General features: G+C 54.4%; 2 protein-coding genes across 2 annotated transcripts; both read left to right on the top strand.

Moving 5' to 3' along the window:
• Positions 1–4057: 4057 nt before the first annotated feature.
• LOC126073990 (serine protease 57-like) lies at positions 4058–7492 on the top strand. Its single transcript, XM_049881331.1, has 5 exons — positions 4058–4193; positions 6200–6346; positions 6441–6598; positions 7019–7207; positions 7367–7492. The coding sequence occupies exons 1-5, from the start codon at positions 4058–4060 to the stop codon at positions 7490–7492; spliced, it is 756 nt and encodes a 251-aa protein (XP_049737288.1).
• A 1392-nt stretch (positions 7493–8884) lies between these two features.
• Positions 8885–14025, top strand: LOC126071805 (serine protease 57-like). The gene is made up of 5 exons (XM_049876061.1): positions 8885–8987; positions 9646–9799; positions 11338–11482; positions 12494–12757; positions 13627–14025. Exons 1-5 carry the CDS (start codon positions 8906–8908, stop codon positions 13783–13785), a joined length of 804 nt encoding a protein of 267 aa, XP_049732018.1. The 5' UTR covers positions 8885–8905; the 3' UTR covers positions 13786–14025.
• Positions 14026–15952: the final 1927 nt, after the last annotated feature.

Here is a 15952-nt window from a genome sequence, read left to right as displayed (position 1 = left end):
GGTGGAGCCTGGGATGTGGTGGTGCGGTGCCAGGCAAGGTCCCCTGGAGTCTCCAGCCTGAGCCCCTGGGGTGCTAAGCCAACATCAGTAGGGGTGGGAAGGGTGAGGTAAGTTCGAGGCTGCCAAGGGGAGGTGTCGGGTGGGCGGCAGAGCACACGGTCTGGAGCTCTGAGTGCCGGTCCCAAGTTGGGCTAGGTGGGGCTCCCCCGTATGGATGGGGAAACCTGGGTGAAATCACATGGGAGCAGGCACGGGTGGGGAAAGAGGCATCTAGGTCCCTGCTGGACCCTGGTAATCTGGCCTGAGTTCTTCATGCTACAGAAGTTATTATGTGGACACGGTGGGTTGAGAGAGGGGCATGACCACCACCCCAGCTGGAGACTTCCCAGGTCCTTTTAAGGATACCACACCCCCCGCCCCCACCCCTGGCCCTGAACACAGCTACTGGCTGGAGCCTGGGGTGGGGCAGGAGAAGTCGATTCTTCCAAACTCCTAATTTTTCTTATAAAATAGTCCTATTCCAGGAGGTGCTCAATACATAGCGTAGATGTATGGTTAACCAAAAGACAAGAATTGTGTGACTCCATGTGTGTATATGAAATATCTAGAATAGGTAAATGAACAGAGACAGAAAGTAGATGAGAGGTTACCAGGGGCTATTGCTTAACGGGCACAGAGTTTCCGTTTGGGCTCGTGGAACAGTTTTGGGAACAGTGGTGATGGCAGCCTAACACGGGGAATGTAATTAATGTCACTGAATTGTATGGTGAAAACGCAAATTTTGTATGTCGTTTACCACAATAATAATATAAAAAATGGGTGTGTGTTTAAAGGAAAATAGCTTTGGAGAAAGATATGGTAGGATGCAGCCCAGACTGGAGGGGGGAGTATGTTGCTTACCTTTTCCTTTATGTCGTTGTCGTTGTTAGGTGCCATGGAGTCAGTTCTGACTCACCGCGACCCTATGCACAACAGAACAAAACACTGACTGGTCCTGTGTCATCCTCACAGTTGTTGTTATGCTTGAACCCATTATTGCAGCCACTGTGCCAATCCATCTCGTTGAGGGTCTTCCTCTTTTTCACTGACCATCCACGTTCATAGACCTTTGCGTTTTCCCCCTTTTTACAACAAATGTGTATTCAGTGACGTATTTTTTTTTAATGAGATAAATTAGCAAACATAAAAGAAACAAAAAGATCTTGAGATGCACCAGGGCCCCGGGTTCAAATCCTGCCCAGCTCTTTGTGACCCTGGGTCTGTTTCTTCACCTCTGTAAGCGCCACTTTCCCAGCCTGCTGGGGCTGCTGGGAGGGTTAACTGAGTGAACACAAAGGGCTTGGAATGGGGCCCGGCACACGCTTGCCAAGGGTTTGGCAAACTTTTTCAGTAAAGGGCCAGAGTGTAAATATTTTCAGCATTGCGGGCTAGACAGTCTCTGTTGCAAGGGCTTAACTCTGCCTTGCCGACAAAAGCAGCTGGAAACGATATGTAAATGAATGGGCATGGCCATGTGCCAATAAAACTTTATTTACAGAAACAGGCAGTAGGCCAAGTTGGTTCAAGGGTCATGATTTGCTGACCCCTGCCCTCATGAATGTAAGCCAGCTGTGAGTAGTTCCGGCACTGCTCCTCTGCCTCTGTATCTATTTAACCCAAAAATATTTATTGGGCACTGTTATAGATTGAATTGTGTCCCCAAAAAGGATATACAGAAATCCCAGCCCCCCGTACCTGTGAAGGTGACCATGTTTGGAAACAGGTCTTTGCAGATGAAATTACTTTTAAGTTTAGCCTGAGGTCGTACTGGAGTGGGGTGGGTCCTCATCTGACATGAGCAGTGCTTTATGGAAGAGACAGACACACAGAGGGAAGGCGCCTGTGAAGACAGAGGCAGAGAGGAGAGTGACACAGCCACAAGCCAAGGAACGCCTGGGGCCACCAGAAGCTGGAAGAGACGAGGGAGGACCCTCTCCTGGAGACTTCAGTGGGAAGGCAGCTCTGCCCGCACCTTGATTTTGGACTTTCGGCCTTCAGAACTGTAAGAGAATAAATTGTTGTTCTAAGCCAGGTCTGATTTCACAAATAAGGCTCTCGTTGATGAGCTTGGGGAGCTGTTTCAGCCACGTAAAACTGGGATCAAGAACATGAGTTAAAAAATGGGAGATCCCTGGATTCACTTTTAGCTCAGTACCGAAGTCACTCTTAAGGTTCACCCTTCAGCCAAAGGTTAGACAGGCCCGTAAAGCAAAAGGAGACTAGATAGGCACACCAGCCCAGGGGCTAGGACTAGAAGGCAGGAAGGGACAGGAAAGCTTGTAAGGAGGAACCCAGGGTCGAGAATGGGAGGGTGTGAACGTGTCACGGGGTTGGCAACCAACGTCTCAAAACAGTGTGTGTACTAACTGCTTAAATACAAGCTAGTTTGTTCTGTAAACCTTCATCTAAAGTATAATTTAAAAAAAAAGTTTCAGAGCTTAAAAAAAAAAAAAAAAGGAAGCCATGACAACACCCCCCGCTGGGGATGCTGTGAACGCCAGTGTAAACTGAAACAATGTATCTATCTGGCCCCATCAATTGTAACAAACGTAAGGCAGGGACCAAAAACCAAAAACCAAAAACCAAACCCACTGCCCCAGCGTCAATTCCGACTCAGCGACCAGGGAGGGAATGCAAGATATTAATAGTGTGTATTCGAGGGAGACATGTATACGGCAGCTCTCTGTATTTTATGGGCAATTTTCATAAAACTGATCTTAAAAAGTCTATTTAAAAAAAGAAAAATGTAAACAATAAAATAAAAGGACAAGGGCGTGGAGACGAAAAGCGTCCCCTGGGAGCCTTTCTCCCGCGCCCCACAAGATCCTCCCCAGCCCTAAACCTCCCAGGCTCCCGCCTCCCTCAGAGCGGAAGCTAGAGCTCTCCCGGCGCCTCTCAATGCCCCGCACCCCCAGAATCCAGGCACAGGCAGCCCCATTCTGGAGAGCACCCTCGGGGCAGGCCGCGTGGGCCTGGCAGAGCTGGCGGCGGGAACAGCCCTCCAAAGGTGGAGGTGGGACCAGGTTGGGGTGTACAATGGGCTAGAGAGAGTGGGCTCCTCCCAGAGAGGCGTCCAGACCGGCCCCTCCTCACTCCTGCTCCCCAACGAAGCATCGCCGCCCCACCCGCCTGAGCAGCCGCTGCCCTGCGGCCCCGCCTCTTGCGTGGTGCTGGCCCCGCCCCTTCCTGGACCACTTGCATCCGTGGTTTCCATGGCGACGCCCCCTTCTCCTTCCAACTCCTTGGCCATTTTTGCTCATCTCTTGGAGACGCTGTTGTCCCTGCCCACCCCCGTCCTGCCCCCAGACTACCTCCCAACTCAAGCTGCCCCTGGACATCCTCGGGGCCCCTGACCGGCCCCCCAACCCCACTTTTCTCCTATACCCCAGCCAGGGACCTCCTCACTTCCCCCTAGCCCTGGCTCCAGCTCATACCTTGTCCCACACCCCATCCTCCATCCCTGCAGCTCCCGTCTCTCAGCCTCCTCTCCCCACTGCCTGGCCTGCCTCTGCTCAAACACTTTCTATGGCTCCCCAGTGCCCTGCAGCTTGGCCAACTTCCTCTCTTCTCTCTGCTGCTCCCTGCAAGCAATTTGGAAAACAATGGGAACACCTCCCTCCCATCTTCTCCATTGCTATTGGGCCCCCTCAGTGCCTGACTGAAAACCTTAGCCCCTTCCCTAAATCCCTTCACAGCACCAACTGCTTACCCTGCTCTGGGCTATGCATCTACTGCGCACTGACTGCATACCCCACTTCAGGCTGAGTGATGTCTGCATACCCACTTTGGGTCAGGCCGTGGGCACTGACTGCATACCCTGCCCCAGGTGGCACATAAGCACCAACTGCGTGCCCTACTCCAGGCTGGCAATGAACACTGTCTCAGCCCTCTCCTATGCCTGCTTGGCCCCTTGTGCCCCCTCCAAGGCTGGCCCCACTGAGAAGCACTTGTGCCGTAACTTTAAATTTCACGAGCCCCTAAAAGAGGCCAGGAAGAGGCAAGCCAGATGCAGGAGGGAATGTATCCCCCCCCACCCCTGCAGCTTCCTAACCCTGAGCCGCATTCCTGTGCCGTGTGCGGCAGCATGCTGATAGCCCTGATCCCTGCTGTCCTCCTGACCTACCGCATGGTCCTGGGAGCCCCAGTCTTCGCAGGTGAGGGGAAGGGGACCACCGGGGTCTGATGGGGCCACCCAGATCTGGCTTGTCCAGCCTGAATCTGAACTCATTACGGGGGGGGGGAGCTGTGTCCTCCCTCTGGATCGTTGACATTAAAAGAAGCTAATATGACCAAGAGTTAATCCCCTCAATATATAAAGAGCTCGACAAATCAGTAACAAAAGTAAGTGTTTAAAAAATGGAGCTGTATTAATTTCCTGTGGCTGCTGTAACCAAGTACCATAAATCGGGTGACTTCTGAGAACAGAAATGTGTTGTCTCACAGTTCTGGGGCTGGATGTCCAAAACCAATGTGTCAGTTTCGTTGAAACCTCCTGAGGCCTCTGAGTGAGAGTTCTGTCCCATGCCCCTCTCCTGGCTGCTGGTGACAGCGGCATTCCCTGGCATTCCTGGGCTTGTAGGTGCATCACGCCTGGTCTGCCTCCCTGGTCACATGGCAATCTTCCCTCTGTGTGTCTCTTCTCTTTCATAAGGACACCACTCAGATGGGATTGGGGCCCACCCCACTCTGGTGTGATCTCATGTTAATTTAACAAGGTCACATTCACAGCTCTCAGGGGTTAGGACTTTGATACATATATATTTATTTTATTTTATTTGGTGCTTTAGATGAGGGTTTACAGAGCAAATTCATTTCTCATTAAACTATTTTTACACATATTGTTTTGTGACGTTGGTTGTCAACCCTACAACTTATCAACACTCTCCCATTCTTGACCTTGGGTTCCCCATTTCCATTTGTCCAGCTTTCCTGTCCCCCCCTGCCTTCTGGTCCTTGCCCTTGGGCTGGTGTGCCCATTTAATCTCATATACATAGTTGAGCTACATGTATTATTGCTTAATTTATGGGCCTGTCTAATCTTTGGCTGAAGGGTACTTGATATATCTTTTGGGGGACACGATTCAAGCCATAACAGGGGCTATTATTATTGTCATCATCAGCATCGTTGTCGTTGTTGTTGAGTCTGCACTGACCCATATCTGAGGAGAGAGAAGGCATTCAAACCCTCACCAAAGGACTCTTCCAGGTTTGCAGTCTGGCAGTTCTGGGTTTGTGACTCTCTGCCGTGTGGCCCCCAATGTACTAGGTCTCTGGACCTCAGTTTAGCAAATGGAAATGCTGACCACCCCCCAGCCCACCCATCCCTCAGGGCTGCAGGGAGTGTCATTACTTGGGACAAAGAAGAACGGTTATTTGGAGTGTGGTTATCTGGGACAACGAGGAACAGTTATTTGTGGAGTTTCACAACTGCTCACCAAGACGGAAGGAAATGGGCTGGATCTGGGTGGAACCAACCCCCACGGCGGTGATGGGAGCTGGTCTGAGGCTGCAGCCCCAGCCCCAACCTCCCTCACTGTGTGACCTTGGCCAAGACACCAACCTCTCTGTGCCTAAGTTTACCCCTCAGTAACATGGAGAAAAAAAACAATACCAACATCATCAGGTTGCTATGAGGACTAAGGGATGTCCCTGCCCTGGTCCCTGGGACCTGTGGACATAGTTCCTCACAGATGGCTGAAGTGAAGGGTCTTAAGACAGGAGACGATCCTGGACACCCAGGTGGCCCATGTGATCACAGGGTCCTCATCAGAGGGAGGGAGGTGGGCCAGAGTCAGAGGAGGAGATGTGAGGATGGAAGCAGAGAGATAGAGACTGGAAGATGTTCTCTGCTGGCTCTGAAGACTCAGGAAGGGGCCACGGGCCAAGGAACAGAAGGGATCTATAAGCTGGAAAAGGCGGGAGATGATTCTCCCCTAGGGCCTCCGGAAGGAACCAGCTGACACCTCGACTTCAGCCCCATGAGACCCCTTAGGACTTCTGCCCCAGAACTGTGAAATGATAAATTTGTGTCATTTTAAGGCACCAAGTTTGTGGTCATCTTTTCCAGCAGCACAGGAGATACAGTCACTTAGAACATGGCCGGCATGTGGCAAAGGCGGTCACAGGCCCCTCGCGGCCTTACTCCGCTCAGCTCCCACAGGCTCCCTGCACAACAGCAGCAGGATCGTGGGGGGTCATGAAGTAGTGCCCCACTCCCAGCCCTTCATGGCATCCCTGCAGCGGGACAAAAAGCACATCCACAGGGCGGTGCTGGTGCAGCCATGCTGGGTGCTGACAGCCGCACACTGTGAGGTGCCCAGGTGAGTGGCTGGGGCCACCCGAGGGCGGGCTGCAGGTTGGGGGTACTCCAGCCACAGCACTCTCTCTTGTGCCTCCTGCAGTGGGAACCTCAGTGCCTTCTGGGTGGTCCTGGGGCCCCACAGCCTGCAGACAGGCAGAGCCTACCTGGCAGGTGTTCACCATTGAAAGGGCCGTGCCCTACCCACTCTACAATCCCCAGCTTGACACCCATGACCTCCAGCTCCTCAAGGTGGCCGAGGCGAGTGGAATGGGGGGGGGCAGCCCAGGGTGGAGGGAGGTAGAGAGGGAGCCCAGGAGAAAGCCTGGTGCACAGGGAGGGCGCGTATGTGTTAAAACTGTGCTAACGTCGCTACTATTACTGCTACTGCTGTTATTATTTCCTTTCTCTGTCTCTCTCCCCGTCTCTCTCATCCCTGCCTCTCCCATCCCTGCCTCTCCCCCATGTCTCTCCTCTCTCCCTGTCTCTCCCATCCCTGCCTCTCCCCCATGTCTCCCCTCTCTCCCTGTCTCTCCCATCCCTGTCTCTCCCCCATGTCACTCCTCTCTCCCCGTCTCTCCCTGTCTCTCCCATCCCTGCCTCTCCACCATGTCTCTCCTCTCTCTCTGTCTCTGTCCCTCTCTGGATCTCTGCCATCCCATCCCTCCTCCCTTACCTCAGCTCAATACCTTGGCTCAGTTCACCAGCTCTGTCTGCCGCATGCCCTTGCCTGGCTGGAACTGTGCTCTGCACCCAGGCACGTGGGGCCAGGTGATAGGCTGGGGTGACACCACAGGCAGCGAGGACCCATCAGGCAGCGCTGATGGAGACAGCCGTGGTCATCGAGGCGCGGGGTGCCTGCAATGCATCGTGGGGAGGGGCCGTCACACGTGACATGCTCTGCTCCTCGGCTCACTCCAGGGACCTCTGGGGTGTGTGCTGGGTGAGCCCGGCTGGCCTGAGCCCCGGCCTGGGTGGGGGGCAGTCTGCCGGGGCCCCACATCTCAGCAACAGTTGCCCACTGTGCAGGTTGACTCCGGCGGCCCCCTTCTCTGCCAAGGCCAGCTGCATGGCCTGGCGTCCTTCTCCTCCACCCTGTGTGGGGACCCCCACCTCCCTGATGTCTACACCCGCATCTCCACCTTCGTGTCCTGAATCAGAGATGTCCTGCAGCACTGTTAATGGGGGACAGGGTCTCGAACACTAAATAAAGCCTTTCCAAGCCATGTGGTGTCCCCTTGTTTCCTCAGAGCCTCACTGCCGTCTGGCCACTCCCTCCCTCCTCCATGCCCTCCTGTGGCTCCCTGTGTCCACAGGAGATGCCTGTGCCCCTCAGCCCCCATTCAAGGCCCCCAGTGACCTTTGAGCCTGTGGGCCATCAGAGTCTGCACTTCAGCCCTGAACGCAGAGTGTCCGGCTTGCCCACCTCTAGGCAGGTGTATGCACCTGCTCGGCCCCTGTGCAGAATGCCCTCCCCTCTCTCCTCCACTAGCTCCCCAGGGTCAAGTTAGAAGCTGCTTCCTCCAGGAGCCTTCCCTGATCTCCACACTAGGTCACTGCCGAGGGCTCGCAGACCCAGTGTTCCCATGGTAACAAGAGCCAGAGGCACAGGGCAGCTTCTAGGACTGGCCCAAGGGAGCTGGCTGCCTGTACTCTTGCCCACCTTCCTTACCTCCTGGTTCAGCAGCTTCATGTTGGTAAACTGAAGTTGGCAACAGTGGGAATATTTACACCACGGGAACTGGCAAACGCTTCAGGGCTGTGAGCAAGGCTGTTACCCCAGAGATGGCCGCTCAGCACTGGCCAGCCTGCCCCTGCCAGCCACATAGCCATGGTGGCAACGGCGACTGTGTGCCCAGCTGCCTGCCATGCGCCACGTAAGCAGCATCTCATTTAACCTGTGGCCACAGTAAAATCCCCATTTCCCAGGTGGAAAGAACGAGGCACAGCCTGTGTCCACCACCCTCTGTGTTTTGTCTGACTCTGGGTGCCTCCTGGCCCCCACAGAATGCTAGCATCACGGTGGGGGGCCAGGGATCCAGTCCAGGACTGGTATACAGTCAGCTCTCAATAAATCCGACAAAGCAGCGATAATCATAGCTGGTCCCTCATTGTCCCCACTGCCCTGAGGTCAGTTCTGGAGCTGCAGTTGGAGGAGCTGAGGCTCACCCAGGGCTGGGTCCCAAGCAGATGGAAAGCCAACCCCTGCAATCCCAGAAGACAGCTATGTAGTTATTGAGCACCGACTGTGTGCCGGGCACTGTGCAGTGGGGCAGATGCTGGGAAACCAAGGCACAAGAGATTAAGTGACTTCCCGAGACCCAGCTCTCCCCCCACGCCGTCCCTGTTCAGGCCCCCACATACTATTACTATTACCATCCAGGTTGACCCTAGACAGCCAGGATCCTTGGGTTCCCACAAACCCTCGCCTGTGAACTGGGCAGTGCTTCAAAAGCCTGACAGCCGACCACAGACCACAGCCCCGTTTTTGCCCTCTTCCGAACCGTTGGGAGGGGGTGGTGGCCTCTGCCTGCAGACCTCTGAGGAAGACTCTGCTGGTGACAGGCCATGGCGCCTGAGGTGGGGGGCTGGGACTGCCTGCTGCTGACCATGGCTGAGGCCACCTTGATGGTGCTCCTGAGGCTCCCTGGTGAGGACCCCCCCATACCTCCACCCCAGGACCCATAGCTAGGCCCACCTCTGACCCTCATCTGGGGGCTCCCACCCAGCACCTCCTAGATAACACCAGGTAGCCTGGAAGTCCTACACCTGGCACTCCAGGGCCTTCGCCCAGGGCCCCTCCCCAGGCGCCCTGGGACTCCCATGCAGGCAGGCACCCCAGGGCCCCTACCTGGAACCACCCAGGTGACCCCCAGCAACCTTGGACCCCTCCCTCCTCCAGCCACTTAGACTCTCCTTGGCTGCCTTCTCAGCACTCAGCTGTGGAGGAGGGAGGCCCAGCCACGGTGAGCAAGGCCCAGGTTTTCTGGAGTCCAGAGCCCCCTCCCCACACACTCAAGGGGTTTGTCTAGCCTCCTAGTCTCCAGCTCACTCTCTGACTCTGTCTGTCTGCCTGTGTTTCTCTGCATCTCTCCATATCTCTGGGTCTCTCTTTGTCTCTGTGTCTTTCTCCACTTCCCTGTCTGTGTGTGTCTCTCTGTCTTTCTCTTTATGTCTCTGTGTCTCTCTGTCCTGAGTCTGTCTCTGCCTCTCTTTCCTCCTGAACCCCAGCTCCTGCCTGAGTCCTGTGCCAAGGCCTCCCCGTTAGCTTTTTCCCCACTGCCCCTGACACTGTCCTGCCCCCGCAGGCTCCTGGGGGGCCCACATCATTGGGGGCCATGAGGTGGCCCCGCATTCCCGGCCCTACATGGCGTCTGTGCGCTTCGAAGGCCAGCACCACTGTGGGGGCTTCCTGCTTCGCGCCCAGTGGGTGGTATCGGCTGCTCACTGCTTCAGCAACAGGTGAGCCCACCTGGCCAGCCCCAGGGCACATGGATGCATTGCATGGGGGGGCATGCCTATGAGTGAGGCTCGACTCCAGCCAGTGGGTGCCGGGAGCACAGGATGGGACAGGGCTGACCCCACCCCTCACCCTTGGGGGCTCACACAGGAGGGGATCCATGGGGCTGGACTCACCGGGTGGTAGAGAGAAAACAGGAGAGAAGGGAGGGCCGGACAAGCACAGGGAGAAGCAACAATGAGGCTGTGCTGAAAAGAATGACATATTCTAATTATTATAATATTTATTCGATGCTTATAATTCTGTTAGTGTTAGTATTGCCATTATTGTCGTTAATAGTATAACTGAGATAATAAGTATTGTATTTGTTCTAAGTATATTTTTATAATAATTTTATTGCAACTATGGTTGATACTGTAATTGAAGTGGAAATTTGTTGGTGTTAGGTGCCATTGAGTTGGACCTGACTCATAGCAATCCCGTGTACAACAGAATGACACACTGCCCAGTCCTGCACCATCCTCAAAATCGTTGAGCCCATTGTTGCAGCCACTGTGTCGATCCACCTTGTTGAGGGTCTTCCTCTTTTTCACTGACCTTGTACTTTACCAAGCACGATGTCCTTCTCCAGGGCCTGATCCCTCCTGATAACATGTCCAAAGTATGTGAGACCAAGTTGCGCCATCCTCGCTTCTAAAGAGCATTCTGTCTGTACTTCTTCCAAGACAGGCTTGTTCGTTCCAACTCCTGGCGACCCCGTGTGTGCGAAGTAGAACTGCTCCATAAGGTTTCCAAATCTGTGGACTTTCAGAAGCAGATTGGCAGGCGTTTCTTCCAGGGCACCTCTGGGTGGGTTTGAACTGCCAAACTTTTGGCTAGTAGGTCCAGTGCTTAACCGTTCACACCACCCAGTGAGGCCAGTAGTTACTATATTTGTTCTAAATTTATTTTAATAACAATATTACAACTATCGGCATTAATACTATAATTGAGGTGGGAATAGAAATAAATATGCCAAGTATGATATTCATCTTAAGCATATTTTTAAGGAGCCCTGGTGGCACAATGGTTAATCACTCGGCCACTAACCGAAAGGTAGGCAATTCCAACCCACTCCCCAACTCCACAGGGAAAAAGACAGTTCTACTCTGCCACATGGGGTCGCTAGGAGTCGGAGTAGGCTCAAGAGCACCTAACAACAACGAGAAGCATATTTTTGTAATAATATTGGAACTATTGTCATTAATACTGTAATGAGGGGAAAATGGTAACAAGCATGATAATTCCATTCATTAGACTAATATTGTGACTATTGCGTTAGATGGAGGTAGCAGTGGTAAGGAACGTAATAATTATCAAAATTAATGTTGCAATTTTGCTCATATTATAATGGAGGTGGGAATGGTAACAGACGTCAGTATTGCATGGGGCTGGCCTGAGGATGAAATGGACTGCTGCCCCCCCCAATTTGCAGATGGGGACACTGAGCCCTACGACAGGCAGGCCTCACACCAATCTTACCCTGCCTCCCTCCCCACAGGGACCCCGTTGACGGCCTGGTGGTGCTGGGGGCCCATGACCTTAGAATCCCCGAGCCCACACAGCAGGTGTTCAGCATCAAGGAGGCCTTCAGACACCCAGACTACCAGCTATCCTCTCATGCCAATGACATCTGTCTCCTGAAGGTGAGCCTGCGGGGTGGGGGCTGTTGGGCACCAGACATAGATCTGGCCAATCCCTGGCCACCCAGGATGCCTGACTTATGTTTTACAAACAGCAGGAATGATGCAGTGAACACCTGAGTCAGGTGACATCCCTCTTCTGCCTAGAACCCTCCACAGCTCCCACTATTCCAGAAGTCCAAGTCCTCCTGTGCCCAAGGGCCCTGTTCCATCTTCATCTACTCGTCTGTGAAACCCCAAAGCCAGGGACCTACTGTGGTGGTTTGTGCAACCCATTGTACAGATTGAAAAACTGAGGTTTGGGGCCAAAGATGTGTCCAAGGTCATGTAGTGACTACCAAAACTAGCGTCCCGACCACCCATTCCACAACCACTGACTGGTCTCACACTGTGTGCAGGGCACTGTGGACAAGTAGGCCACATGCTGGCATTCATAAAGCCCCCAGTTTAACCGGGTTGCAGCCAGGTAAACCAGCCTTGACAGGGGCCCATGGGAGAGCACAGAGGAATTGGCTGTCCCAGCCTGGGAGTCTGGGAGGGCTTCCTGGAGGAGGTGATATCTAAGCTGAGAACTGAAGGCTGAGTAGGAGTTCCTGGCAGGGGTACAGTGTGAGTAGAGGGGTCCCAAGGAGCACCAGTCAATTCATTCTGGCTGGAAGGGAAGGCTGAAGCTAGAGGGCCCTCAGGGCACTTGAATCGTTGGCGTTAAGTTTTATTCCGAGAGCAATGGGGAGCCACAGGAGGGTTTAGTGCAGGGGAGGAGGTGGAGATCAGCAAGATCCTTTGCATAGCTGAGGAGGTGAGATTGGAGACCCAGAGGCCTGGGAAGGCCAGAGGCTGGGTCCAAGGGGTGAAGCCTGAGAGGGGGAGGGGCAAAAGGAGCAGGGTCTTCTGACTGAGTTTGGTGATGCCTTCTATCAGGATGGAAGAGACCAAGTGTCACAGATAGGTAAACTGAGGCAGGAGCAGCAGTAGGGCTGGAGGAGAGAGCTAAACTGAGGCTTCTCCCTGCAGCTGAACGGCTCGGCGGTCCTGGGCAGCGACGTGGGGCTTCTGAAGCTGCCGCGGAGGGGTGCCGGGATACCCAAGGCTGAGGCGAGGTGCCGGGTGGCCGGCTGGGGTTTCACGTCGGACTTCCAGGACGCGCCTCCTGGGCTGATGGAGGTCGAGGTCCGCGTGCTGGGTCTGGACGCCTGCAACAGCTCCTGGAGCGGCCAGCTGAGCCCTGCCATGCTCTGCACCCACAGTGGGGACCACCAGAGGCGCGGCTTCTGCACGGTGAGGTGCTCGCTCGCCACCACTTCCGCTTACCATAAGGGGAAACCCAGACCCACTGAGAGGGTCAGGGCAGGCCTTGAGAACTGATCCCACCTGTGGCTAGAGGGAGAAGCTGAGGTCCGAGAAAGGTAGGGAGTTGCAGTGGGTTGCGGGGCTGCGGTGTGCGCGCGAGCAGGTCCCGCACTGCACAAAGTAGGGCTGCCCCGTAGAGTTATACAAGCACCGTCCAGCAGGGGGCAGTAACAGGTCTCGGGAAAGCAGCCGCTCCTAAGACTCTATGAACTGAAACAGCCGCCCTGGCCTTGGCATCCAGAGAGAAACTCAGCCGGAGGGGCCTTCTGTTCCAGGTAGGAGAGTGCAGTGGTTCGGGACACAGGGGCCTCTGTGAGGTGAGCGATTTTGAGCTGAGACTTGAAGGAGCCTCTAGGAGATCTGAGGGCAGGACTGACATGCAGAGAGACGGAGGGTGACAGGACTGCCCAGTACGCGTGTTCAGGCCCTGCACTGCACAAAGCACAGCAGCCTTACAGCGTTATACAAGCACCGTCCAGTAGGGGGCAGTAACATGCCTCAAGGATATGCAAATACCTGGAGGCTAAAACCAGTTTGGCTTGGCCCAGGAACAGCTGTGCTGGCCTGGCTCAAAGTGAATGAGCAAGGGTAGAGGAAGTAGAGAAGCAGTAAGGGGCCGGATCCTTAGAGCCTCGAAGGCCAAGGTGAGGAGTTTAGTCTTTGCCTTAAAAGCACTAGGGAGCCATGAAAGGGGTTTGAGGCAGGGAGGGTCATGATCAGATTTACAAGTAGAAGCTCCTTCAAGGAAACTGAGCCCAGAAAGGGGCCCCTGATCTTGCCTTTCCCTCCACCCCCAGGCAGACTCCGGGGGGCCCCTGGTGTGTAAAAGCAGGGCCCATGGCCTCGTCTCCTTCTCGGGCTTCTGGTGCGGCGATCCCAAGTACCCCGACGTGTACACACAGGTGTCTGCCTTCGTGACCTGGATCTGGGGTGTGGTTCGTTCTGCAGGACCTTAGTGGCCCTACCACAGCACCCCACCTGTGCCCCCTGGGCCCCTTTCAGGTACTGCCTGAACCACAGCCTCGCTGGCTATCCAAGTGAAATGGCAGAATAGTACATCAGCTCCCAGCCTGGAATATTCTATGGCTGGGGCAGGGGGTCCATGGGGACCCAAGGCCTGTGAAGCCTTTGGGGAAGGGGGGATCAGTTCCAAACAATGAAAAGAATAGTGCCAAATGGAATGGAATAAAGTGTTAACTGAGTAACCAGCTTCGAAGGGGCCAGCCACTCCTGCTGTGGACTCCAGGGCCCACCCCATTCCTCTACCACTCCCTTCCCTCATGACCCGGGGGCATTAAGCATCCCTTCGCCTCCTCACCTGCCTCCTTTCCAGCCCTCCTCCACCTTGACCTCCTGCCCATCCTCCCAACAACCTCAGGGAGGGGTCCGTGCTGTTTTAGGTGACATTTCCCTCACAAGCCCGGAGCTCCCAGACCCCGGCCATAGGGACCATCAGGCCTGTATGGACCCAGGCCCCTCCCCACCCTCTCCATCTTCCTGGATTTACCTATCCCTACCTAATACTTTGGAAACCCTGGTGGCATAGTGGTTAAGTGCTACAGCTGCTAACCAAAGGGTTGGAAGTTCGAATCTGCCAGGCGCTCCGTGGAAACTCTATGAGGCAGTTCTACTCTGTCCTGTAGGGTCGCTATGCGTCGGAATTGACTCGATGGCACTGGGTTTGTTTGTTTGTATCTAATACTTTAAAGTGTTAAAAAGCAAAGATGTCACCTAGAGGACTAAGACGTGCCTGACCCAATCCATGGTATCTTCAGCCGAATCACATGCATGTGAAAGCTGGACAATGAATAAGGAAGACTGAAGAATTGATGCCTTTGAATTGTGGTGTTGTCGAAAAATATTGAATATACCACGGACTGCCAGAAGAAGGAACAAATCTGTCTTGGAAGAAGTACAGCCATTGTACTCCCTGGAAATGAGGATGGCTAGACTTGGTCTTGCGTACTTTGGACATGTTACCAGGAAGGACCAGTCCCTTGAGAAAGACTTCATGCCTGGTAGAGGGTCAGTGGAAAAGAGGAAGACCCCCAAGGAGATGGGTTGACACAGTGGCTCAAGTGTAACAACAATTGTGAGGATGGCCAGGCAGGGCATTTCATTCTGTTATACATTGGGTCGCTGAGTCGGAACGGACTCTACGGCACCTAACAACCTAATACCCCGCACTCTGGCCGGCTCTTGAGGCACTTGGTGGCCTCCTGGCCTTTGCACCTGCTGTTCCACCCCCTCCAGCCAACTAACTGCACCAGAGCACAGACAGGAACCTGAGGCCAGGAAAGGGTAGGGAATTTCCTCATTATCCCTGTGGGGTGGGGGGGCCGCCAGGACACCAGGTGGGATCTCTGCCCCCAATATGGAATCTCCAGGTGGCCTCCTTGTCTTGTGAAAAGTGCTTAGAACAGCACTCAGCACACGGTAAGCCAGCTAGTGTTACGACTACAGGGTTATTAATATCATTACTACCGTTACCCACACACCTCATCCTTTAATGCTAACCTCCATTTCTGAGTCCTGGACCAGCTGGCTCCTTGGGGCTGCTCTAAGCCACCTTGACCCCACAGAGGCCTCTTCCCCTCCTTTCTCCCCTCCCTCCAGCTGCTTCCTGCCCACTGCCCAGGGGGACACTGAGGCCCAGAGAGGGGGCAGTGGCCACCCCAAGCCATACACCTGTGCTTCCCCTCATGCTTCCAGAACCCCCACCACTCCAAGCCCTGATCTAGGACCCCTGTAGCCAAAAGGAGACGGCACAGAGGTTCAGAGAGAGGAGGCAAACTGGGGTCAGGACACCCCAAGGTGGCTTTTTATAGCCTTTATTTCTTTGGTGAGGCAGGACCCCAGGGTAGGGGGGTGCCTTGTTGGGGGCTTAGGCAAGCCCCCAACTCCAAGGCCACTTTCTAGACATCACAGGTAAGGCACTTCTGGGGGACTGAAGAAGGATGAGCAACACAGTTCCCCACAGCCCTTGCTCCTTCCCCATGAGATTTCAACCCCCATTTCTGGTCTGGGCCTCTGGTCTACATGAAGGCACAGGAGGCCATATGGAGTTTCGGTCTTGATTGAGTGGCTGGTGTTGCAGACCCCAAGGCCACCTGGCGGGAGCTG

This window comes from Elephas maximus, chromosome 3 (assembly GCF_024166365.1).
Source record: "Elephas maximus indicus isolate mEleMax1 chromosome 3, mEleMax1 primary haplotype, whole genome shotgun sequence".
NCBI lineage: Eukaryota > Metazoa > Chordata > Mammalia > Proboscidea > Elephantidae > Elephas > Elephas maximus.
Note: the sequence above shows the minus strand (reverse complement) of the source record. Positions and strands in the feature narration are given on the sequence as shown.